The 26,274-nt window shown below is 47.8% G+C and overlaps 1 protein-coding gene across 2 annotated transcripts in view; it reads right to left on the bottom strand.

Annotated features, from left to right (window-relative positions):
- Positions 1-26,274, bottom strand: part of si:ch73-103b11.2 (centrosome-associated protein CEP250) — a 104,603-nt gene that overhangs the window by 12,882 nt on the left and 65,447 nt on the right. Inside the window, exons 5-18 of one of the 2 annotated variants that reach the window (XM_038991357.1) lie at positions 24,911-24,995; positions 21,024-21,240; positions 19,079-19,601; positions 17,553-17,700; positions 15,649-15,759; positions 12,504-12,560; positions 12,301-12,369; positions 12,100-12,189; positions 9,882-9,994; positions 7,411-8,218; positions 7,207-7,323; positions 2,217-6,089; positions 1,136-1,283; positions 920-1,025 (exon numbers count right to left, since the gene is read on the bottom strand). In XM_038991357.1, coding sequence (XP_038847285.1) covers positions 920-1,025; positions 1,136-1,283; positions 2,217-6,089; positions 7,207-7,323; positions 7,411-8,218; positions 9,882-9,994; positions 12,100-12,189; positions 12,301-12,369; positions 12,504-12,560; positions 15,649-15,759; positions 17,553-17,700; positions 19,079-19,601; positions 21,024-21,240; positions 24,911-24,995 — 6,465 coding nt within the window. The remainder of the gene's footprint in view (positions 1-919; positions 1,026-1,135; positions 1,284-2,216; positions 6,090-7,206; positions 7,324-7,410; positions 8,219-9,881; positions 9,995-12,099; positions 12,190-12,300; positions 12,370-12,503; positions 12,561-15,648; positions 15,760-17,552; positions 17,701-19,078; positions 19,602-21,023; positions 21,241-24,910; positions 24,996-26,274) is intronic. The other variant, XM_038991358.1, reaches the window with a different exon arrangement.

Below are 26,274 nucleotides of genomic sequence, written 5' to 3'. Positions count from 1 at the left end.
CCAAATTATGGAATTTCATGTGGAAGAATGGTGTCGAATCCCTCCAATAGAGTTCCGGACATTTGTAGAATCTATGGCAAGGTGCACTGAAGCGGTTCTGGCGGTTCTGGTGGTCCAACGCTTTATATCAGCGTTTCCTTAATTTGAGCAGTTACCTGTATTTTGTTTAATTTGAAAAGAGCATAACATTTTCCAATTATTAATATTTCCAAGAGCTAAGATGTTTTGGAACACTTCTAACGCAATGATGAAGAAAAATCATGAATAAACAATGAATAATGATGAGTGAGAAAAGTACAGAGGTTACAACAAAACATTCTAACCGCTCACCGTTACCAACAACAGGGTGGTCTGATCTGTGTGCGTCTAACTTTCTCACTCATCATTATTCACGATTCATTCATTATTATCCATAATCATGGTAGCATCCACAATAGAAAACATCTTCAGAATCAGAAACATCTTCTATTCAAATCACAGAACATTATTCACCCTTCAGTTCCTATTAGGCAAAACATAATCAGAAACACAACCAAAACATATTGCAAATGCATCCAACACGTTTGTAAAGTCAGTCATTGTGTGCAACGATGTAGTCAATGTCTGTAAGGATATGGGACCAAATACTAAAACAGTTTACTACTTTAATATACGATAAGTGAATTTGACCAAAAAACGTATGACTTCTTCAAATGTAGGGACTAGATATATAAAGTACCTTCATTTCTAAAAGGCAAAACAGATACCGTATGTATGAAAATACCCTCAAATAAAAGGCAACATTCCGCCTCATATGACACATTTGTCCAAATACATATGGTGTTGAGTGTCTCTCTATATGGAGCTCACTACGGTCATTCAAATCTCTGCCATCGTCTGCTACGTACCAGTTGTGTTCCCAACCAAAATAGGGACTTACTGATACTGCTCGTGCAGCTCGTCGATGTCGGTGCTCAGTCCGCTGATTTGGGAGCGCTGGTTCTTCTCCATTTCCTCTCGGTGTGCGTTCTTCATAGCCTCAATAGCTGGAACACAGAAAGCTAGCGGTCAGAGTCATTACAATTGTAGGCGGCAAAAAGAATCGACCAAATCTGGCAAACACTAGGGATTGGCCAATGCAGGTGCTAATCTTTACCAGCGATGGTGGCGGCCGTCTCTTCAGCCAGTAGCCTCTCCCTCTCCTCCAGTAGTTTGGAGACCTCCCTCTGGTGCTGCCTCTGGAGGTCCTCGACGACCTTGTGGTGGGTCTCCTCCATGGCTGTGAAGCCTCGCTCACATGTAGCCTGGGGGAGAAGGGGTTAATATTGTTGGCATTGTTAAAGCTCCCCATGGCGTAGTAGTATGCTATTAAGGGCTTAAATAATTGAGTAAAGAATGCTTCCTTATCCTTACCAGATTTATGATGAAATTTAGTATGCTCAAGCGATCGGAGTAATCTAACTTGGGACGGTCTGTGAGACGTCAGTCCCATTTGTGTTATGTGCTCTTGACTAGTCTTCATGGTGCATTATTTACCAGTGCAAGCAGAATTACATCTGAGAAAGTCATGCAAGCATTTTTTGATCAGAAGCCAAGCAATGTTAGTATGAGGGAGTGTGTTAAAGGCAGCCAATTTTATCAGGGCAAAGAAGAGGACATCGAATAAGATTTTAATCTGTCTTTCTAGAAACATGTGTATCAACATTTCTGCAATTGGTTTCAGATACTAAAACAGCATATATTCATAGTTCAGCGTTTAGTATATTTCTAAACATAATGTTGCTTGTTACAGAGACTGGGCATTGTTGTCTGTGTGGGGGTAATATATTATGGTTAGAGAGTAACCGGGAGAAAGGTATGGTATAGAAGGCATTTGTATTGTATGCTACTATGTGGATAACAATTATGTTGTAGATCAAACTAATATTTAATAGGATAATTCCATATGAAATCATCAAATCATCCTTACCACATTCTACAAAAGTATCCATGAATGTTTGGCCATGGGAGAAATGGATGTAGTGCCATTTCTGGACCAGAGTGCCCCCCCAATCCGGAGATTTTTCAGTTGATTTCATATGTAATGACCCAAGAATATGGCAAATTATTCTAATAATAATGTTTGCAATTCCCATAGTTTGACTGATTGTAACAACCAACTATTCAGTCATGCTCTACTACTGGGCTTACCACATGAAGACTACAATTTACGACGTTAAGAAAGGAAGAACAAAAACCTTTAGACTTTCAAAGTCTCTCTGGTATTTCTCTCTCAGGCTGGCCACATCTCCCTCCAGATGCTTGGTCTCCAGTTCGTCCCTCATGGTGTCCATCTGGGTCTCCAGCTCCTGGATCCTGTCCTTCAGGACTACCATGGGGTCCGTCGCCACCCTAGCCCGACCCTCCTCCCCCTTACCCTGCTCCTCTTCCTCCATGGGCCAAGCCTGCTCAGTGGATGGGGTGACCTCCTCGGGTAGTGGAGACTGAGAGTGGCCCGACTCAGGGCTACTATCGCCCTTGCTTCCGCTATCCTCTTGGTCTTGGATGGAGCGGATGGTCTCAGTGTAGTGGGCGTGCAGCCTCTGGATCTCCTCCTGGTGGACCTGCTGCAGCTCTCGGATCTGCCCCTGGAACTGCTCCTCCAGTCTCCTTAGGTGGCCTTCGTGGCGCTCCTCTATGGTGTCCATGTCCACCAGCAGGACTTCCAGCTTCCGCTGGCTGTCGGCCGTGGTCTCCATCAGGGCCAGCTCGGTGGAGGCCCGGCCCTGCTCCGCCTGACTCAGCTCCAGTTGGTGCCTCTGCCTCAGCTCCTCAGTCTCCCTGTGGAAGCGCTCCTCCAGGAGGGCCAGCCGCTCCTGCTGCTGGGAGAGCTGTTCCACTCGCTGGCCCATTTCCCCTCTCAGGGCCTGGTTCTCATCCTGAAGGGAGGCCATTGTACAGGTGAAGCTCTGGCGCTCCTCCTGTAGGGAGGCCTCGTAGCGCTCCCGAATGGCACCAACAGTGCAGGCGTGCTCCTGGACAAGTACGTCCATGCTATGGCCAGCTTGCCGATATCGGACCAAGTCCCGCTCGTGGTCGGCTCTTAGCCTACAGGCTACGTAGGCCACCTGGGCCTGGATAAGCGCCTCACGCATGCAAAGGGAGCCACCCGTGAGGTTGAGGGTGGATTGGTAACTTGAGTTTGCTTGGATAATATTGGCTAAGCCAGGATGGCTGCCGCTCTCAATCGCTTGGGAAAATCTGTGGAGGATAGCTGCCTGTCTCTCTAGCTCAGCGGCCAAGTTGTCTCGCCCAACTTGCAGAGATTCAACAGAGTCAACGCTACAAGATGGCACGTCTCCCACTAAGTGTCTATCCACTACTTCCTCAGCCAAATCCTGTGCCTCCTCCATTTCAATCTGCTCCATATAGGGAGCCAGTTCACTTATGTCAGCCAAACTCTGCTCCTCACTAAAGCCAAACTCATTACTGCCGTCTTGAAGGACTTTTCTCAAATCAAGTCTTTTGGGAGCTTGGATAATCTCTTTCAAAGCAGATTCCCTTTGTTGTAAGCTCCCATGGGCTTGGGCCAATTCCCTTTTGAGCATTTTGAACTTCTCCTCATAAAAGCTCTTAAGACTCTGAAGAGAGTGCGATAATTCAGCTTTGACACAGGTGTTATAGATAACAGTAACATTAGCCTCAAGGGACATACTAGCCACTGTTGACTTAACATCTGAGCTTTCTCCCTGCATCAATTCACAATGGGATTCCATTTTCTCCACCTCGGCCCAGAAGGCACTCTCTAACATTAGCTTCCTGGTCAAGACGTCTGCATAAACAATTGCCACACAATCGCCATCACTTCTTTTGATGGTCTCAGTCTCTCTACATATGTCGATAAGACGTTGCAAAAGGTCCGAGTCTGGATTCTGTATCAAAAAAGCCATCTTATTCAAAACCATTGCCTCAAAAGACAGTGTTTTGGCAAAGAGTCGTATCGTTTCCTCCTCCGATGCTTTGGTCTTGTGAATCTCTTGGGCTTGACTTTGTGTGACCTCTGACGGGTGCTCATTCCATGTCATCCCGCCCTCTCTAATGTACAACGTTGCACTAACTAATTCATTCTCGATCTCAGACAAAGTGTGGAGCTGCAGCCCTGTATTTCCCTGGCAATGACTACTTAGAATACCCCTGACTTTCTCCCTACTGGACTCTACACAGACTAGGGCCTTGGCATATTGGTGCTTAGCAGCTGTAATCTGACTAACTGGCCCAGAGAGGGCACTGCTGGGTGCCTCTTCTTGTTGGAGTCTAGCATTGAGCTCCTGGAGCTCTGAATCAGTCCCTGCCCAGGAGCCTTGTCCCTCCATCAGACCCTCTGGCTGGTCCACCCGCTGCTCCTCAAGCTTCTGGGTGAGGTCTCTAAGCTTCTCCTCCGTGGCCAGAAGCTTGATCTCCAGGGCAGTTATGATGGAAATAAACTTCTCTGGGTCGCTGCAGTACTGGAATGTAATATCGGAAGAGTTGGTCTCCATGGACGGTTGGAAGTCTTGGCTAATCTCTTCGCTTATGTCTGAGGAAGTGTTGTCTGCATTACTGGTCTCCAGGTCCTCTGATTGGATGTATTTTTGGCACTGAATGCTGGAGAACCGTATCCTCTGCCTTTTCGCTTGAGACTCATCACCGTCTGAGGAGCTCTTCACCTTGGAACCCAAGTCAAAGGTCAGGGAGGAGTCTGTGTTCGTTGGCAAGGAGTTGGAGAACGACTGGCCCCTTTCCTTGGTTGTTTCCCGAGCATGGAGAGCCCCCTCTTGGGCTCGTTGGCGTTCCATCCGAAGGTCAGCATAGCCCAGCTGCAGGGCATTGAGGTGCTGCTCCAGCTCTGCAATGCGGTCCTCTGCCACCACCAGCTTGGTCTGCAGGTCTGTCTCCGCACTGCAGGCTTCGCTCTGGCCCCTTAGGCCCTCGCCCATCTGGCAGAGCAGCGCTTCCCTGGCCTGAAGCCTCTGCTCAGTCTCCTCCAGGCTGCTACCCAGGGCGGCCATCTTGATGAGGGCCTCGTTCAGGTCCTCCTCCTTGCGCTCCACTAGTCTCTCGTACATCTCCTTGGTCTGCCGTATCTCCTCCTCCTTCTCCTGGAGCACACGGCTGATCTTCTGGAACTCCTCCGACGCCCTCTCATAGGAGTGCTCCAGTGTATAGTAGTCGGCCTCCTCTGTTTCCAGCCGGCTACGGAGTTTGGTCACCTCCCGGTCTGCCTCAGAGATCTGGTTGAGGAGCTCCTGGCAGCGGCAGGTCAGCCGGCCCTTCTCCTCCTCCAGCCTGCGGACGCTCTCCCTCAGCGTCTCCGCCACATCCGTTGTCTGGGCCAAATCCTCCTGCAGCCGCATCACTTCCTCCCTGACCTCGTCTCCATCCGAGGCGCGCATCCCCCTCAGAAGAGCCTCCACCTGCTGCTCCGCCTCCAGCAGCCTCTCCTCCAGCTCTGCCCGCCCAGACTCGGCCTCAGCCAGCCTCCGGGCTAGGCTCTGCCTCTCCCTCTCGTGGCTCTCCTGCAGGGAGCGCTGCTCCGTCCTCAGGCGCTCCTCCTTCAGGGCCTGGCCCTGCTCGGTGGCGCTCAGCCGGCCTGTCACCTCCGCCAGCCTCTCCTGGAGCCTGTGCACCTCCCTTAGGTGGTCCCTCTGCAGGGCCTGCTGGCGCTCCAGATGCCTGAGGGCCTGGCTCCTTTCCAGAAGGCTGGCCTCCACCTCCCGGAGCCTGTCCTCGCTGTCCCTTAGCTGGACCCGCAAAGTGGCGTCGCTGCGCACCCACTCCTCCTCCTGCTCCCGGGAGCGCTCCTGCTCCAGCTTGAGTTCGTTTCTCATGCGGGCCACGGCCTGCTCGCTGGCCAGGATCTCAGCCATGGCAGAGCTGAGCTTGGCCTGCAGGGCCTGGATGTCAGCCTCGTGGCGTCCAATGGCGTCCTGGGCCTCGGTGTAGCTCCTCCTCAGAGTCTGCACCTGGTGCTGGGCCAGGTCCTGTTTGCGTCGCTGGGCCTCCAGATCATTCTGCAGGTCTTGGTTGACCTTATGCAGACGTTGCCATGGCGCTCTGTGTGGTGAGGAGGAGGAGGGGGGCGAGGTGCCGCTCTTTAAAAGATTGATGAGACAGTTTGATTAGTGACATCATCTTTTATTTACCCCCACAGTTACGGTGAACCACATCTCTGGGGCTATGAGGAAAAACCCAGGAATTTCATTCCCATCTCAATAGTGATTTGATATATTTTGATATCTTTTGAAAAGCTTTGTCCCAAGCTTCCCACTGTGCTTTTTCAGGGTGACCTCAAGGGTGACCTCAAGGGTGAAAATGGAAAATAACTAAATATAATGAATGGGGAAAAAAATCCAAACTGGTGAATATAAAGTGACTGAACAAGACACATATTCAACTGTGAATAGATGGTGAAACTAAAATGAGTAAAATGGTCTCTATCGCCCCTGATATTTCAACTCACACATAATTATAATACATGTTGAAGGAAAGAAAGGGCGAATGTGATGAGGAAACGATCAAATGTCCAACGTGCCAGTACAGTGTGGCATCACTACACGTGCGAACGTGGGAACATGAACTGTAAATGAATAAAGAAAATGAACGCAACCATGCATACTCCCAAACACCAAAAAGTCATGCACAAAAACAGGCTGAGAGGACAGGATGGCGCGAACGACAAGAAAGAAAAAGCACAGCGGCAAAGCTCCTCTAGGTTCTTACCTTCGGCATCAAACCAATCATTCCCCCCCCCCCCCAGTAGATGTGAGACTCCGTAAAAACAGTTCACGGAAAAACCATGCCGAGAGCACCACAACCATGCACATCCGTTTTTAAGACTAAGACCCCACACCTGTTAGTAGAATCACACACGCACAAGTCAGAGACGCCACACACGCGACATCCTCAACCTCACGCTATCAGTTTGTATTACGATAAGTGCGAACATGGCCTTCGATTGTAAATACCGGATCGCACGCTAAGACGTTCAGTAATGTAATACACAAACTGAATACGAAACCCTGCTGCGAAAACGAGCCAGAATATCAAACGATAAAACCCCTCCAAACATGAAGTCACAGTAAAGCGCATATCATTTAAAATGATTTAAAGCGACATGATTGGTAATCTCTCAAGCTGTAATAATAGCCAACTAACTGGAACTAATATCCTACTAATTAGAAGTGATCAGCTACTGTTGGCGTGTGGTACCTGTAGCACGTAGCCCTCCCTGGCACTGTGCTCTCTGCCCCTGGCATCTTCGAGCTGCTCCTGCAGCATGTTGTTCTGCTCCTGCAGTCTTGCCAGCTCCTTCTGGGTCTGCCCCAGCTGCATCATACACATGCATTAGAATATAGTATGGTTCCTCATAAGTGACACACAGTAGAATATTGAAGCTTTGGCCGAAAAGCCTACCTCTTTGTCCAGCAGGGCAGCTAGCTCCTGTGGGGGCAGTCTCTCAGTGAGGCAGGCGTCAGTGGTGCTGATGGGCACCTGCTTCTCCTCTCGGAGCGGCGTGGTCTCCACCTGATGCCACCGCTGCTCGATCTCCACCTGCACGTCGGGGGCTCTGCCGTCGCTCTCCGCGCTCCCCTCCGCACCAGGCTCAGGGTGGTCGACCTCCATCCTCCCCTGGTCCTGGGACTCCCCGGGGACCCTCGGTTCGGCCCCCACTGCATTTACAGTGGCGGTCATTGTGGTGGTGACCGTGCTGGGTGCGTGGGTGTTCTGCATAAAGCGCTGCTGTCTTTCATCCCGTCGCCGTCCCCGCTCCTGCTCTGCCTCCTCCCTGGTTGCCACGGCGGAGCCCCGGCCGGGTGGAGGGGCCGAAATAGAGGAGGAAGTTGGCGGGGAAGAGGTGGTGGAGACGGGGGAGGACGCCAGGGAAGAAGTGGAGGAGGACGAAGAGGAGGTGGAAGAGGAAGAAGCAGAGCTGAGGTCAACAGTATCTGGTGCTTTGTCCCTCTTGGGGTCCTCCGTCTGTCCGGGCTGGAATTCGGACCAGTCGTAAGTTTTGGAGCGGCCTTCTCGCCTACGCTCTCGGACCCGGCTCTTGCGTGGCTCCGAGGCGGGGGCGGCGACTGTGGCAGGAGCGTGGTCTACAGACCTCTGTGTTTTGACCACCCGGACCTCCACCCGGGGGCTCTCGGGGCTGGGGTCAGGGCCTGGCTGGGGAGACGGATGCATCACCACCCGCCCTCTGGCCTTCTCCTCAGGGAGGGAGCTGAGGACATGGGAGGAGTGAGAGAGAAGGAAATGAATGGAGAGGAAGAGAGAGAAAGAGGCTGGTCAGTGATGGCTTAAGACTCTCAGTACTGGTGTTAAGACAAAACAGCATGTTCGAGAGGATCGGCCTGAGCAAGGATGACCGTGCAGAATCCCTGACCTACAATCATCTTGCGCCCCCAGATAACAACTAATGATGTGACCAACGCCGATACCCTCAAAATGCGCTGAAGAAGCCCATGCAAACTCAGCTACACACACACTGCTACAGAACATCAACTATTCACTTACAACAAAACATATCTGTGCTCACAAAGTAAGCTTTAACCACAACAGCAAATGAGAGGAATACATTGGGACATTTTAGCACGAAAGCAGTCTGGGAGAATTGGGCCAAACTGCAGTGAGTGCATGATGGGCCTCAGGTCAGATTTGGCCCCTCTCTTTCGTAAGACATGTCTGTAATCCGAGACTTGAGCCGAGCGCACTGCAGTTTCTCAACTTTAGCCGTTTGTACAGTAGACGAGCGGGGTATGTGGTCACAGTCATCTGCACACTGCTTGGCATTCACTGAAACCGTGATGGGGAGTGCGCACCTAAAAAAAGTGGGCTGACGGTAAAGTCTATTTCCGGGGGGGGGGGGGGGGGGGGGGGTCAGAGGAATGGGAGAGGGGTACAATCCAAGAGAAGAGATGTCCGCGAGGTGTCTACGCAGGAACGCCAAAAATATCCCACATTCCTGTTTCGAGGGAGTCGCCTCCGAGTCGGACAGCAGCACAGCCATACGTGAGTTCAGTAAACAGGGGTAAAACCCTATACACTAAACCCCCCTATCTTCATCAACTGGAAGTCTATGGGAACAGCTAGGATGTCAATGCGCCAACTCCCCCTCCCCCACTACCGTTGCCACCACTGCTGAAGAAAATCCTAGGGAAAACACTGAACCCAATACAGAGTCCATAGGCATCTGAAGAGCCAAAGTGAAAGACAAGACCTCTGGCCAGAAACACTAGCACAGGGGGCTAAATGATCCGACAACAAAATAGGAATACTTCTGTTGCCGCGATACACATAGGACAGTGGTTGCACTGACACGCGTCTCTCCTCGTGCTCCAACTGCCTTTTCATGGTTCATCAAAGCAAAACACATACTGTAAGTGTTACCATATAAACTATAGGCCTACGTCTCGTTATTTTGTCTCTTCTTCATTATCTCTATACATCATCTTTTATCAATCTACAATAGTTTTCTACGCTGATCGAGCCAGGTAAGGTAGATGATTATTTCAATTGACGGATGGTGCGCGTACTGCAGCAGGCTTCCTGAGCAGTACTACTTGGAGACATTACTCAATGTTCAGGACACAGGGCGGGACGACAAACACGCAGGCAGGCATTACTGAACCATTACATCACGGGGAGGGGGGGGGGACGTGGATCAACACACAAGCGCTCCAACCTGGGCTTCAGAACCGACAGTTTCAGAGAGATGTTTTTCCTGGAAGCAGAGAGGTTGGAAATACCAGAGAAGGAGGAGGAAGAGGAGGATGAGGAGGAGGAGAGAGATTAGTGAGAGTAAATAAAAGTGAGGAAATTGTTATGTCTGTCAGTGGCGGGTTGTGTCGACACACTCCCTCTCACGCTCTGTGTGTTCGTCTTACCGGGTGACATCGGGAGGAGCGATGGTGGGTCGCACGTTCTTCATGATGGCCTGAATCCAGTTGCGGCGGATTCCCGAGGTCATGGCCGACAGGGTGCACGCCCCCTCCTTACTCTGGACAAAGGGAGGGCAGGAGAGAAGGGCATGAGGGGACGACAGGGCAGGAGGGGCACAGTGTTAGAATGGCTAGCGGATGGTGACGACCAGTACTATTTAAGATGCACTCCCATCGACCAGTAGTAGCTAACTAATAAATAAATGTCAGTAACCAAAATGTTAGGGAGCAACCAAAACGCACCCCCACTGACTCCTGGCCCAAATCTTGTGTTCATTCCCCATCTCTAATGCATTCACACCATAACAGGAAACTTCTCCCAATGACAGTACAGTGAATACAATGAATTAATATAATGACTGTACTCTTCAGATGAGATTGTTCATAATTCATACGATGAATTAGGGCTGGGCGATATGACGATACATATCGTGTGACGATAGAAAATCGTTTATCTCGTTGTGTCGCAAATCACTCTTTACGGCAATATTTTTAGTCAATTGGATGACGCTTTGCGTTCTTCCACAAAATTTCCAACACAAACAAACATGGAGGAGAGTGAATGTGACACAGAGCACGGATACACGGAGTTCGTACCTAAGAGGGGCAACTTCGGTCGCATGGACGTGGTTTGGGTATGAAAAGTCTGACACGGACCAGAAAACCGTCCTCCGCAAAATAAGCCGCAGGCCGGTCCCGAAAACAGGCTCAAACACCACTAACCTCTTTTACCACCTACGCAAAAATCATGTGAAACAGTACGGAGAGTCTACGGATGAGACAGTCGAGTGCTCAAAACAAACCCCTGACTTAGACTTTGCAATAATATATTTATTTTAGGCCTATATTTAAGTTGTCCATTTACCTTTTTAGATTTTATACATTCATATTTTATATTTTGTTACATGCTTAATTGAAAATGTGCACAAAAATTCTAAATAAAAGGAGAAATAATCAAATATGAGTAAGTACCTTTTATTTGTTGAGTATAATTCAAAAGGTAATAAGAAATAGGCCTTTACATGTGGTCATTTTATATAAACTATTTATTCATTGAATTTACAGAAAATGTGCTATAACGTGATATGCATCATTAATAGGGATATGAAATTACCTATATCGGGATATGAGATTTTGGCCATATCGCCCAGCCCTACGATGAATGAACAAAAACGAGTGCACTCTCCATCCAGGGCTTCTACTGGATGTTACATTCATTTACATCATTCTGTTTTGGTGGTTCCCCCACTGGGTCAAGCCCCATTCCTGGCCTCTATCCCGGTCTGCCCATGATGCAGAGCGCTAAAAGGTGTTATAAATACTGGAGTTATTCATTTCTTGTCACTAAACCGGTGTTGTTCTCAGCCAAAGAGAGAATGATCTGCTCCCACTGCTCTATTTCTGATCCCCCGAACAGAAAATAACCAGGGAAGCGCCAGGAGAGAGGGCTCCAGCTCTAAGCCAATGTAAACACAACACCCACCCCACAGCAGAAGCGACATGGATGTCTATGGATGTCAAGTGTCCATGGGGCCTCATACTAACTTCAGATCTGGGCATGTCTCCCGCATTGACATCGATGCTTAGAGAAGAACGTTTCGGATGTGGCCCATCGCCAAGGGATCAAGCGTTTGGCCTATAGTCAAGGGAAACGATGCATCGCGAGGTAATCATCCTCACCTTGCTCCTCCTATGGAAGGTCGTCTCACATTCTATCCTGTGTGCCATTAAAGCTTATGGCGAAAGCCTTCAAAACTATTTTTAGAAAAATTGGTTTTCCAAAACACGCAGGCGCCAACATTGAGTAAGCGCCGACGTAAGACCAGGCTGGTCTTTTGAATGAGCGAGGTTAGACAAACATGTTATTCAGGGCCTCCGGGTGTTGGTGGGGGGTGGCAACGTCTGTGGCAGACTTAGATCCAATGATGTCACTCTCTCACAGAGGGATGACAGGTCAAGTGACATCTCTCACGATGGGACAAATAAATGTTTCGGAAGAGAAATGACCAAACCCAATGCCGACGGCAATACCACGTGTTGTCAATGCTGTTTTTAGAGTGCAGGGTCACAGCTGAACAACAATTTGTTAGCGATGTGAAAGGTATGGACCATTTTAGGTTTGATCGATGGTATAGATGAGCAAAGTATAACCACAAACACTCACAAGGATTTGGAAGCCATAGTTCCTCTGTACTGGGAACTCTGTGACATCATAACAGGTGGACAGGTCAATCTCGCCGTCCATATCAGCAGCCTGGAATAAAACAACAAAAAGATTTAAAAAAATGTCAAGGGCGATATTAACATTACACTGCATACATAGTTTTGTTTTGGGGGGGTATAGAAGTAATTCAGTGAGTCTTACCTCCTCAGCTATTGAGTCCCTGTAGTATCGTAGACTCTGGTCTGTGAGAACAAACCAGTGTTTCTTCCACTAGAGGTAAAAAATTATAAGATTTACTAGTTTTGTTAAAGCATACTCTCCTACTTAAATCCATGAGAGATGGCATAAGGCACAGCTAATAATTTAGAAACACAACAATGATTTCGGCTAATAAAGTATATTACCATCCCATCCTCGTATAGCTTGGTCATCCATCCTTTCTTGAAATTCAACAAATCCGGCTACATTGAAAACAAAAATCAACAACAGCTTCAATTCATGACACGCTATTTACAACTAGCTTATGCTCATGGCTATCATTATCAGTGTTCGCTGCTTTATCGGTAGTCATTTACGCATAATACGTAATAGCTCTCAGCTAACAAAGTAGCGAACAGATTTTTGTCCAGAGCCAGACAGCTCACTGCAATGCTCCCAATAAACAGCCAACAGCTCAGCAGCTAACAGCTTTTCAGTCCACGTTGCCACCCAGATTCGACTAACGGGAAGAGTGGCCCACCCAACCGCGACCTTTCATTGAACCCTGAAATACAGTAATCTTGCAAATGCATAAAAACTTTTTTTTTGCTATTACAACAGAACTTTTCAGATGTCCAAAATATCTATAGTGCTATATTTATATTAGACTTAGATTCATTCAACTAAGATAGCAATCACAGTGCAGACAGAGAACCCCTTCTATGGTTTCATCCACATAAAGACTCAATAAATGAGCACTCGATCCACAACAAGTGAGCCCTTCTTCGCCAAACTCTCACTGCTCGACTAAGCAAACCAAGACCGTCTGCTGTTCGACCACCAGAACTAAACCGTCCATTTTGTCAACAAACAGGAAGTGCGCTACGTCCAACCCCTACCTTGTTTCTGTTGACCCTCATCAGGTGTGGCACGGCCACGGTCTGGTGGAGACTCATTAACACACACTCTCTCTTCCACTTGACTCCCTCTCTCCCTCGCTCTCTGTGTGTCTTTGCACAAAGAGCTGGCGCTTTAACACCCTTCACTCCAGCTATTTATAACAGGGGGGGTTTGTGGGGGGGGCTATTTTGGCAGCTGCAGCTCGGCCATACCATCCACACGTTGACAGGAGGACCACTAACACCACCCCGGGACAGTTCCCAGATCAGATCTAAGTAACACTGAGATCCATGCATGTAATCTGTTAGTAAAGTAACCTAGGGTAAGGTTAAGTAACCTAGGGTAAAGTAACATAACCTAGTACAGGCCTGAGCAAAGGCCGGGCCGGGGGCCGTATGCGGCCCGCGACCTGATTCAATACGGCCCGCGGAATCATGCTCAGATCAAAGAATTTGCGATAGTAAAGTTTTGGAAAACGCATTTGTTATTCAGATTAGAAGCCCAATGAATACTCGCCTTTGTGTAATGATTGAACTCCCACCGCTTGTGGGACATTTATTTGAAGGCACGTATAAATAACAACTGCACGAGGACAGACAGTGACTGACAGGCTGACACACACGTCACAGTTACAAATAGTAGCTAGCTAGAAATTGTGCAAAAAAAGAGTTTTTCAAAGAAAAGGAAAGTAGACAATGAATGTAGGGTGTTCCAGCAAGAGTGGACAGCAAAATATTTCTTTATTGAGGTATCAGGGAAAGCTGTGTGCTTAGTGTGCAAAGAGAGCATCGCCGTCTTGAAAGACTACAACTTGCCCCGACACTTCCAGACGAAGCACGCAGAGAAATATAGGAACACGTTTTCTGAGCAGAGGGTAAAGTGCATCGAAAGAGTTGCTTTCTCAGTTGCAAAAGCAGCAAGGACTTTTCACAAAACTGCATTCAGCAAACGACGGAATTGCGAGCGCTAGCTATGTACTGTCCCACAAAATTGCTAAACATAGCAAGCCATTTGCTGAGGGCGAATTCATTAAAGAATGTTTAATTGACTCTGCAGCAACTTTGCCCCGACAAGAAATAGCTGTTTGAAAATGTTTCCCTTGTCAAGACAAACAGTGACAGGACGTGTTGAGGACATCGCAGAGAATATGGAACAACAGTTGAAAGACAAGGTAAAGGATTTCAACTATTTCTCCTTGGCCCTGGATGAGATCAGTGATGCAGTTGTTGATATTCTTACAAGGCATAACCCCAAGACTTTGAAAGTATAGAGGAGCTTGTTTCAGTGCAGTCAATGAAGAGCACAACCACAGGGAAAGATTTATTGGAGGAGGTTAATAAGTGTATGGCAAAGCTAGGAACCGAGTTCTGAAAATTTTTCCAGTGTGCCCACTGATGGGCGCCCAAACATGACAGGAAAAAACATTGGCCCTTTGAAAAGGATACAAGATCAAGTAGCTGAGCTGAACCCAGATCAGAAAATTATTATCCTGCATTGCATTATTCATCAGGAGGTGCTCTGTAAATGTGTTCTGAAAATGAGCCATGTTGTGGATACAGTCACTAAAGTGGTAAACTTCATAAGAGCAAAATCTTTAAACCACATGCAGTTTGTCTCACTGTTGGAAGAGACAGAGTCGGGTCATGCAGATCTCCCCTACCACACAAACGTGAGATGTCTGAGTTTGGGGAAGGTGCTTAAAAAGTGTGTGGGACTTGAAGTCTGAGATTTCTGAGTTTTTGCAAATGAAAGGAAAGTATGTGGATTTCCCTCAACTGCAAACTGCAAGATAAAGAACGGTTGGCTGATTTTGCCTTCACCGTGGACATCATGGCCCTCATGAATGAACTGAATTCCAAACTACAAGGGAAGGGCCTTTTTGCACATCAGATGTACAGCCTTGTCAAAGCCTTCAAGGGAAAATTACTCCTCCTGACCCGCCAAATAGAAGCCGACAATCTCACCCAACTTCCGACACTACTAGTCTGTTCCCTATCAGATGACCAGCGGGAGAAGTATACATCGCTGCTGTGTGCTTTGAACTGTGAGTTTTCTTGTCGCTTTGAGGATTTCAAAGTGTTGGAAAATTACATGGTGTTGGTTTCCTCTCCTTTCACCTTCAATGTGGATAACGCACCCACTGATCTGCAACTTGAGCTTATTGAGCGATGGCAAAAATATATTCTAATGTGGCCCTCCATGGAAAATAATTGCCCAGGCCTGGCCTAGTATAAACTAAAGTGACCTAGTGTTAAGTGAAGTAACCTAGCGCAAAGTAACAAACTAGCACAAAATAAAGTGACCTAATGTAAAGTAACCTAGCATAAAGTAAAGTGGAGTAACCTAGCATAAAGTAAAGTGGAGTAACCTAGCATAAAGTAAAGTGGAGTAACCTAGCATAAAGTAAAGTGGAGTAACCTAGCATAAAGTAAAGCACTGCCCAGCACTCACAGTCATGGAGGACTCGGTCACTCGGCGGTCCAGGGACTTTGCCCTCCGAAAGTTGAAAGAGCAGGACACATCAGGAACGCAACGCTCCTTCTCAGCATCCAATGACATCTCCTGAAAATGCCCAACATATAGGGTCGACATGACATGAATCCATTGGCTATGAAATATTACTTAAACACTCACTACAGCTCATATACAGTGCATTCGGAAAGTATTCAGACCCCTTCACTATCTACATTTTGTCGCTTTATAACCTTATTCCCCTCATCAATCTACACACGATACCCCATAATGACAAAGCGAAAACAGGTTTTTAGAAACGTTTGCAAATTTGAAAAAAATAAAACAAATAACTTATTTACATAAGTATTCAAACCCTTTGCTATGAGACTCAAAATTGAGCTCAGGTGCTTCCTGTTTCCATTAATCATCCTTGAGATGCTTCTACAACTTGATTGGAGTCCACCTGTGGTAAATTGAATTGATTGGACATGATTTGTAAAGGCACACACCTGTCTATATAAAGGTCCCACAGTTGACAGTGCATGTCAGAGCAAAAACCAAGCCATGAGGCCGAAGGGATTGTCCGTAGAGATCCAAGACAGGATTGTGTCGAGGCACAGATCTGGGGAAGAGTTACAAAAAATGTCTGCACCACTGAAGGTGCACAAGAACACAGTGGCCTCCATCATTCTTAAATGGAAGAAGTTTGGAACCACCAAGACTCTTTGTAGGGCTGGCTGCCCGGCCAAACTGAGCAATCAGGGGAGAAGGGCCTTGATCAGGGAGTTGACCAAAAACCCAATGGTCACTCTAACAGAGCTCCAGAGTTCCTCTGTGAAGAAGGGAGAACCTTCCAGAAGGACAACCATCTCTGCAGCACTCTACCACTCATCATTAAAAGGCACATGACAGCCTGCTTGGAGTTTGCCAAAAGGCACCTAAAGGACCGTCAGTGAGAATGAGAAACAACATCCCCTGGCCAATACCATCCCTACGGTGAATCATGGTGGTGGCAGCATCATGCTGTGGAGATGTTTTTCAGTGGCAGGGACTGGGAGACTAGTCAGGATCGAGGCACAGATGAACGGAGCACAGTACAGAGAGATCCTTGATGAAAACCTGCTCCAGACCGCTCTGGACCTCCGACTACGGCAAAGGTTCACCCTCCAACAGGACAATGACCCTAAGCACACAGCCAAGACAACGCAGGAGTGGCTTCAGGACAAGTCTCTGAACGTCCTTGAGTGGCCCAGCCAGAGCCCAGACTTGAACCCGATCTAACATCTCTGGAGACCTGAAAATAGCTGTGCAGCAACACTTTCCATCCAACCTGACAAAGCTTGAGAGGACCTGCAGAGAAGAATTGGAGAAACTCCCCAAATACAGGTGTGCCAAGCTTGTAGCATCATACCCAAGAAGACTTGACGCTGTAATAGCTGCCAAAGGTGCTTCAACAAAGTACTGAGTAAAGGGTCTGAATACTTGTGTAAATGTGATAAAATATATATATACATTTGCAAACATTTCTAAAAACCTGTTTTTGTTTTGTCATTAAGGGGTATTGTGTGTAGATTGATGAGGGGGAAAAAACAATTGAATCCATTCTAGAATAAGGCTGTAAAGTAACGAAACGTGGAAAAAGTCTAGGGGTCTGAATACTTTCCGAATGCACTGTAAACTACTGTACTGTATGTATTCACGTAAATTGTAACACGGTTATCTTCATATTGACGTCAACTGCAACATTAATGAAAGGTTTATGATGAACGAGAGTTCTCCGTAAATTGGATTGTAGGTTTACTAATGTTAACGACAGCTAATGTTAGGTGCCATGTGTGGTTTATGACCCCTAACGAGAGCCTTGTGTCACATTGTGTTAGGGGGGGAGGGGACGACATTACCTGTTTGCAGGCGAGGGAGCGTCTCTCGCTACGCCCCTGCCTCTGGACAGACACGGTATTGGAGGGGGGCTCCGAAGGAGAGGTGGTGTCCATGTGTTCCACGCCCTCCCCTTCCCCTGACTCAAACTTCCCTATCACCTGAGAACGCCTGTGGAAAACATACACATACGCCGTCAGCATCACACACACACACACACACACACACACACACACACACACACACACACACACACACACACACACACACACACACACACACACACACACACACACACACACACACGTTATCATGAACAGTATCACATGAACAGCATGACATAGGGTCTTTGAAACTTCAGCTATGCGTCATCATCTCTTGCTGTACTTAAGTGGCAGCATTTTGTTTCCAATAACTGAAGAGTAACATGACTTCATAAGAAGGCTGCCGACGGTTTTCCAGTAAAACACGAGGCTCTAACCCACTCAAACTGCTGCGACTAAATCCGTCTGCAGCCTTTCCTCTTATAAAGTCGTGTTACTCTTCAGTCGGCCATGCTTCAGGATATAACACACAATCAAATGAGCTACAAAAACAACAACAAAAGAGAAAATCCTCTCAAGGTCCTAGCGTCAATGTGCGTTAACTAAAAGAGCAGAGCAGGACTATGGAGGCTGCTTTGTGCCAAAAATCTATAAATCTATAGTATCAGTCTGGTTTGAATGTAAGAACATTTTGATCAATGACTACATTTGGTTAATCATTTTGGCACAACCACATATTCCATAGAGAGAATGTGTAAGTGCAACTAGAAAAGGAAAATGGTCCACAAAAGACTGATAGAGTATGATGAGTATAGAGTGTTATGTGAAGAGATCAAACTTCAGATGGAGAGGAAGAAGGATCATTGTAGGATTAAGGACCATGTTCCCAGGAGCAGCAGCAATGGCAGCATCAGCAGCGTTAGCCAAGGAGACTGGACCAGGTGTGAGTGAATGTGTGTGCGTGTGCGTGTGCGCGCGCGTGTGTGTGTGTGTGTGTGTGTGTGTATATGTGTGTGTGTGGTGGAATGAGAGAAAGCAGGAGTCAGCGGTAACCAGCAGGGCGCAGCAGGACGGAGGCGGAAGGTTTGGGAGGGCAAATTTTCAGAAGCTCCTGGAAGAGACAAAACAAAAAAACAAAAACAAAATAGCAAAGTAGACAGAGCTGGACAGAGGGGGAAATGTGCATGCAATAAACATACGCTGGTTTTAAATTTGGCTCCAAGAGAGCAATTCAATTATGAAAGAGGCAGAAGAGGATCTCGAGGACTGCTGCCACTAGGTGGTGCCAGATGACCAATAGAGCTCATGAAGATCATAGTAATTGAATTTAGTGGAGGGTAGACGAAACCAAAACACTGAAGATCGCATGCGTGATTACATTCAATATAGTCGGTGGGCTTACAAAGCAATGCTGTGTGTAGTGTGGGTTTGACTGTTTCTAAGTGCCTTTGTGCATAAGTTAAATACATGTGCGTGTGTGTGGTGGGTCATCTCAATATCCTCACCTGCGCTCCAGCCCAAACAGCCTGGCCACCTCCTCCCGTCCGGGGCTGCGTGTGCGCGCTCTCAGCTCCACCCTCTTCTTGTCCGAGCGGAAGGCCTCGCGGTGGCTCAGCCGGCGCGCCCGCGGCACGTTCGACAGCACCACGTAGTCCTTGCCTGGTCGTCCCACTCTTCCCCCACCACCACCTCCAACATTCCCACCTGCCCCGACTCGGCTATCCCAGTTCAGGGCATTGCTGCTGGGCTCCGAGTCAAGGGAGCTCTGGGAGGAGCTGACGGTGGAGTAGCTAGGGGAGAGGAGGGCGCCTGGGGAGGGGAGGGGGTCTGAGGGGTAGTTCAGGGAGGTGTTGGGGTACGAGGGGGAGTCACAGGGGCTGTACCTGTGGTGGAGGACGCCGAGGGAGGTAGAGGTGGTCAGGGGCTGGTGCTGGGGAGGCTGGGGGGGCTCCGGCGACTTTGTCTTCTCCAGGGAGAAGTAGCCACTCTCCACTCGTACCTTGCGTCCGCCGCTCAGGGAGCTACCGTCTTGAACCACACAGAGCAAGCAAAAGATTACAAAAATGTTTGGCAGAAATTAATACATAAGCACGTACACTACGTGGTCAAAAGGATGTGGACACCTTCTCGTCATCTCATTTCAAAATCATGGGTATTAATATGGAGTTGGGTCCACCCTTTGCTGCTATAATAGCCTCCACTCTTCTGGGAAGGCTTTCCACTAATGTTGGAACATTGCTGCGGGGACTTGCTTCCATTCAGCCCCAAGAGCATTAGTGAGGTCGGGCACTGATGTTGGTCCATTAGGCCTGGCATTCCAATTCATCTCAAAGGTGTTTGATTGGGTTGAGGTCAGGGCTCTGTGCAGGCCAGTCAAGATATTCCACACCGATCTCGACAAACCATTTCTGTATGGACCTCACTTTGTGCACAGGGGCATTTGCATGCTGAAACAGGAAAGGGCCTTCCCCAAACTGTTGCCACAAAGTCAGAAGCACAGAATCGTCTAGAATGTCATTGTATGTTGTAGCATTAAGATTTCCCTTCATTGGAACCAATGGGCCTAGCCCGAACCATGAAAAACAGTCCCAGACCATTATTCCTCCTCCACCAAACTTTACAGTTTGCTCTATGCATTCGGGCAGGTAGCGTTCTCCTGGCATCCGCCAAACCCAGATTCGACCATCGGACTGCCAGATGGTGAAGCGTAGTTCATCACTCCAGAAAATGCGTTTCCACTGCTCCAATGGTGGCGAGCTTTGTACCGCTCCAGCCAATGCTTGGCATTGCGCATGGTGATCTTAGGCTTGTGTGCGGCTGCTCGGCCATGGAAACCCATTTCATGAAGCTCCCGATGAACAGTTCTTGTGCTGACTTTGCTTCCAGAGGCAGTTTAGAACTCGATACTGAGTTTAGCATCCAAGGACAGACACATTTTGTTACGCGCTAAGCGCTTCAGCACTCGGCGTTCCCGTTCTATGTTCTTGTGTGGCCTACCACTTCGCGGCTGAGCCGTTGTTGCTCCTAGACGTTTCCATTTCACAATAACAGCACTTACAGTTGACCAGGGCAGCTCTAGCAGGATAGAAATATGACGAGCTGACTTGTTGCAAAGGTGGCATCCTATGACAGTGCCACATTGAAAGTCACTGAGCTCTTCAGTACGGGCAATTCTACTGCCAATGTTTGTCAATGGAGATTGCATAGCGTTGTGTTTGAGTTTATACACTTGTCAGCAACGGATGTGAAATAGCCGAATCCACTAATTTGAATGGTTGTCCACATACTTTTGGCCAGATAGTGTACATGAACACAGAGCGAGGATATCAACATTGGCGTTCAATAACTGCCTTGGATGTTGATTACAAACCAAAATGACTGCTATGCTGACACCCAAAAATGTATTGGCTCAGGTGCTTTGGTGAAAGTGCGTCTCCAGTCTTTCCTCACCCTCTCTGGTGACGCTTGACCCCGGGTGGCTCTGGGTCAGCTGGCTGAGACAGGAGGCGCTGCGGCTGCAGGGGATGGTGGATGCTCTGCTCCACCTCTCCTCCTGCCACAGGGTGGAGCGGCTGGCCGGCACCCGCTCTGCACTGGCTATACTGCTGGGCAGGCAGGGGATACTGCCCCCGCTACTGGTCACTGTCACCTTGGCTGGGCCGGGCTCCTGGGGGTAGAAGTGGGGGGTGGGAGAGGGGGAACGAGAACGGTAAAAGGGAGAGAGAGGGAAAGACAAAAGTGCAAGAGGGTTCAGTGGAGGAGGAAAGAGACAAATGCAATCGTTACACATGTCAACAATGAAGACGAATCATGACCATCTATTGAGTCCATGTGTTTCAGCATCTCTTTCTTTGGGGAGCTTTTTCATGTATTCCGATGACTAAGAGTTCCTTTAGCATTTTCAATAAAAATGTTGCGAAGAGACAGTAGGTACAAAGAGTATTGTTTCATTACAGAACAGCACAGATTGACAGACTTAAGAGGGATGGAGGGAGGGGCAAAGGGAAAGAAAGAGAGGCAGACAGACAGCTCAACAAAGAACAAAGAGCTCCTTCATGGCAGTCACACCTGTTGTTGTTGTAGAGGACAGAACAGACAAGGGAAACATTCTGTGGGATAGAGATGTGACGACTTATGCCTGACTTCATACTTAATGTCTTCAAATGCTTGTTAATAACAAGGCAGTATATTTACTGTAAAGTCCCTGCTCATTTATGGTTTTTACAAATACCTGCATTCAGTACATATAGTACACATACACACAAAACAAATCCGTTTTGGCATGTAATCATGGATAATAAAAAGGTAGACAGCGAGTACATTTCATGACTCTTAGTATTTTGCGATACTGATAATTCTTACTTCCGTCAGCACCGCTCTTTCCTCCTTTCCCTGCGACTATATTCTTGGGATATGTTTTTTTTCTTCCCGGGGGGGTACTTTTTTTTACCCTTTTTCATGATTTCCAATTGGTAGTTACAGTCTTGTCCGTACAGGAGTTGCAGCGATGGGGCTCGGGAGAGGCGAAGGTCGAGAGCCATGCGTCCTCCGAAACGTGACCCCGCCAAGCCGCACTGCTTCTTGACACACTGCTCGCTTAACCCGGAAGCCAGCCGCACCAATGTGTCGGAGGAAACGCCATACAGGCAAGCGTGCATGCGCCCGGCCCACCACTAGAGCGCGATGGGACAAGGACATCCTGGCCAGCCAGAACCTCCCGTAACCTGGACAACGCTGGGCCAATTGTGCACCGCCTCATGGGTCTCCCGGTCGTGGTACAGTGCCTTAGACCGCTGCACCACAAGGGAGGCCCTGGGATATGTTTACGTGTGGCCGGAGATAATGAAATCTGAATAGAACCTTGCCATCTCCGGCCAATCCCCACTCAAACAGCACATATGGAGGCATGCCACTAAACCCTGAACTACTGCCTTTGAAACAAGAAAGATGTATAAGAGTATCCACTTTGATCCCCTTCCACCTAGATTGATTGGAATTGGGATTAAGGTTTGAGATTGGGATTGTGTAGCCATTCAGGATTGAAGTACATCCAGTTTGGCTCAACTCAAAGCATGTCCGTTCATGTCTCTGGTGGGAAAATGACAGCTCGGACTTCGTACACCCTGCAAATCACACAGAGCCTTTGCAGTTAGGGGGTGGATCTATTGGGCGGCAGGTAGCCTAGTGGTTAGAGGGTTGGGGTCAGTAACCGAAAGGTCACTGGTTCTAATACCCGAGCGGACAAAGTGAACAATCTGTTGGTGTGCCCTTGAGCAAGGCCCTTAACCCTACTTTGTTCCAGTACCCTGTAAAACAACACATTTCACTGCACCTATCCACTGTATGTGACAATAACACATTTTTTCCTTAGCAGTAACAGTGAGTCTTCACAGTCAGGTGGGCCTGACAACAGAACCTTATGGGGGTCCATTCCAGAGGTTGGTCTTCTCAACAGGGTTGAAGATTCAAGAAGCCTGGAACAGGACATGGAGCCACTAATGCCCTGCCGGTGGCCCCTTGCCATGGCGGAGCAGATTGTCTTCCCTCTTGCCTCAAAGTCCCTGCTACTCAAGACCATATAGCCAGGAGCAAGGATTTGGAGGAGCAAACATCGCATTTCTGTCCCAAGGGTTTTTTTTCAACTCGAGAGGATCATAGAAAGACCGTTTCTGGCCACTCTCACAAAAAGCCAGCAACACCAGAATGGCCTGTCAAGATACAATGGACTTAACCTCTCCTTGTCAGGTGCTGTTTGCCTTGGAACCACTTCCCAGAAAGCAAACAGATGTTTCTCTGTGCCTACGTATTTACAGAGCAGACAGGAATCTCTGGTGAGACACGTGTAAGTGGGTGGAGAGGTTTCAGGTGGAAATGGCTTCTTAGCACTGTTTTTAGTAAATGGGGAAGTGGAGAAACATTCAGTGTTACATTGAATATGCACCTATGTGACAACCTCTTTCCTATAACTACGCTCTGGTACAGAGATCAATCAAACAGCACTGGTCAGACCTGGATGCGACGATGACGGAAACCGATCTGGAACCTGCAATGAAAGCGACGTCACTCTCTCAAGTAAACAACCTTAATTACATGGCTTGGCCTTGACTCATTGTACCGTATATCTGCAAGTGGATTCCGCCAGAATGTCAATGAGTGTCATTGACTCGACACATACCATACTTGTACGTACATATAAAAGAGAAGTACAGAAAGTCAGGCAGACAGTGTTTTGTAGGAACGAGCAATAACTCTGGCCCCCACTGGCGTTTTTCCTGATCCAGAGCACTGTCAACCCAGTTTTGGCCCCTGCATTTGTTCTGTGGTTTCTGTGCAGAATGCTGCCAGCCAGCACCAGTAATTACTGCTACCGAGTGGGTAAAGGGAGGGCACAGGGAGAGGGGGCAGACAGACAAGCCAATTAGACATAGCAAGACAGACAGACAGACAGACAGACAGAAAGCAGCTACACTCACTGCTGTGCAGAGCAGACTTCAGGAACACAGGACTTGGGAGGCCAACATGGCATAAAAGTGAGGTTCACTCCTCTGTCTGTGTTTTCCCTTAAGCAAATGAGGCTGTTAGTGTCGACTAGACTCAGAGTGTGCAGGGGGGTGGGGGGTAGGGGGGTTGGTCTGTTTCGGTCCACTGCCATTAGAAGACCCAGACAAAGAGCTTCGGAGCCAGTCTCTGCGCCCGCCACAAATCTGGCATCACATCAAAATGAAAGGAAGAAAGGAAAATAACAAACCGCACCGCAAAGTGTGTGGTCTGTAGAGGAGGATATTCAATACCATTACTTCATCTAGTCATTAAAACCTCTTACCTTTACGTTACCCTCGTTTTTTTTTATGCATCTAACTCTCTAACAGAGAGAACCTCTGTAGTGTAAGCATGTACTGACATGGACATTTCATTTAAATTCCCCTCAGGGCAAAAGTGTCTGTCATGTTATCATACAGGCCTCTTAAATTCAATACAATAACATGACTTCATACCAAACCAGTCCATTATACCTAATCGTTATGATTCATCTTAAGCTAGTGTACTGGTTCTATATCCACCATACACCCTGTTACAATAAGACTATTCAGTTTGTTGGAGTACATTATACAATAGGGCAGCGGTTCCCAAACTCGGTCCTGATTCAAATGATCAAAGCTCGATGATTAGTTGATCATTTGAATCAGCTGTGTAGCGCTAGGGCAAAAACACAAATGTGTACCCTTTGGGGTCCCGAGGACCGAGTTTGGGAAACCCTGCAATAGGGAGACCACATATCCAATACATTGTACAGTATACAGTACTTAATTAGAATCTCAGAGTGGAGGGCATGGTACCTGAGGAGTAGGTGGCTCCACTTTGCGCTTCTTCTTCTGGTTCTGCTTGTTGGTCCGGGGATAGACCGTCAGGGCCTCCTGCCATCTGCAGAGACGATCAAAGGGACAAAAATCACTCATTAGTGACAAACATAAAAACAAGACAAAACTCCAGGCTGATGGTTCCCAAACGTTTTTTTTGTGAATTAAGACCCATCAATAGGTTTTGGAGATTTCCCATGAGCCACTGAATTAAAAAAAGCACCGTTCCTAGACGTGACCCAGTCACAACCCGAAAACAAACAGGCTGTGACCTGCCAGCTGGTCCTACCACTTGGAAAACACTGGTTCTGGTCTGTGAAATACAGTACATGTGTGTCTCAGACACTCATTTACCAATTGCCTCAGACCACTCGTAGAACAGCTAAGTCCATCGTTAGATGCTTTTTTGCCCCCCCCCCCCCCGTGTCACTTCATACACAGAAGATCTCTGATAAATATAGAATCTATATATGTTTATCTGTCACCTCTGTGACCACCGCTACAAACAAAAGGTGTCAATGTCTATGCAAAAAAAAAGGCTAAGGATAAAAAGATGATTCAAATGAAAACCGAGATGACCGCTTTAAAATACAAATACAGTAGGCTATACAGCCTAGGCCTATATGAACTCAGCAAAAAAATAAACGTCCCCTTTTCAGGACCCTGTCTTTCAAAGATCATTCTTCACAGATCTTCTTTGTAAAGGGTTTAAACACTGTTTCCCATGCTTGTTCAATGACCTATAAACAATTAATGAACATGCACCTGTGGAACGGTCCATAAGACGCTAACAGCTTACAGACGGTAGGCAATTAAGGTCACAGTTATGAAAACTTAGGACACTAAAGAGGCCTTTCTACTGACTGAAAAACACCAAAAGAAAGATGCCCAGGGTCCCTGCTCATCTGCGTGAACGTGCATTAGGCATGCTGCAAGGAGGCATGAGGACTGCAGATGTGGCCAGGGCAATAAATTGCAATGTCTGTACTGTGACACACCTAAGACAGCGGACAGCTGATCGTCCTTGAAGTGGCAGACCACGTGTAACAACAACTGCACAGGATCGGTACATCCAAACATCACACCTGCGGGACAGGATGGCAACAACTACCCGAGTTACACCAGGAACGCACAATCCCTCCATCAGTGCTCAGACTGTCCGCAATAGGCTGAGAGAGGCTGGACTGAGGGCTTGCAGGCCTGTTGTAAGGCAGGTCCTCACCAGACATCACCGGCAACAACGTCACCTATGGGCACAAAACCCACCGTCGCTGGACCAGACAGGACTGGCAAAAAGTTCTCTTCACTGACGAGTCACGGTTTTGTCTCACCAGGGGTGATGG

The sequence above is a fragment of the Salvelinus namaycush genome, chromosome 4 (assembly GCF_016432855.1).
Source record: "Salvelinus namaycush isolate Seneca chromosome 4, SaNama_1.0, whole genome shotgun sequence".
Taxonomy (NCBI): domain Eukaryota; kingdom Metazoa; phylum Chordata; class Actinopteri; order Salmoniformes; family Salmonidae; genus Salvelinus; species Salvelinus namaycush.
Note: the sequence above shows the minus strand (reverse complement) of the source record. Positions and strands in the feature narration are given on the sequence as shown.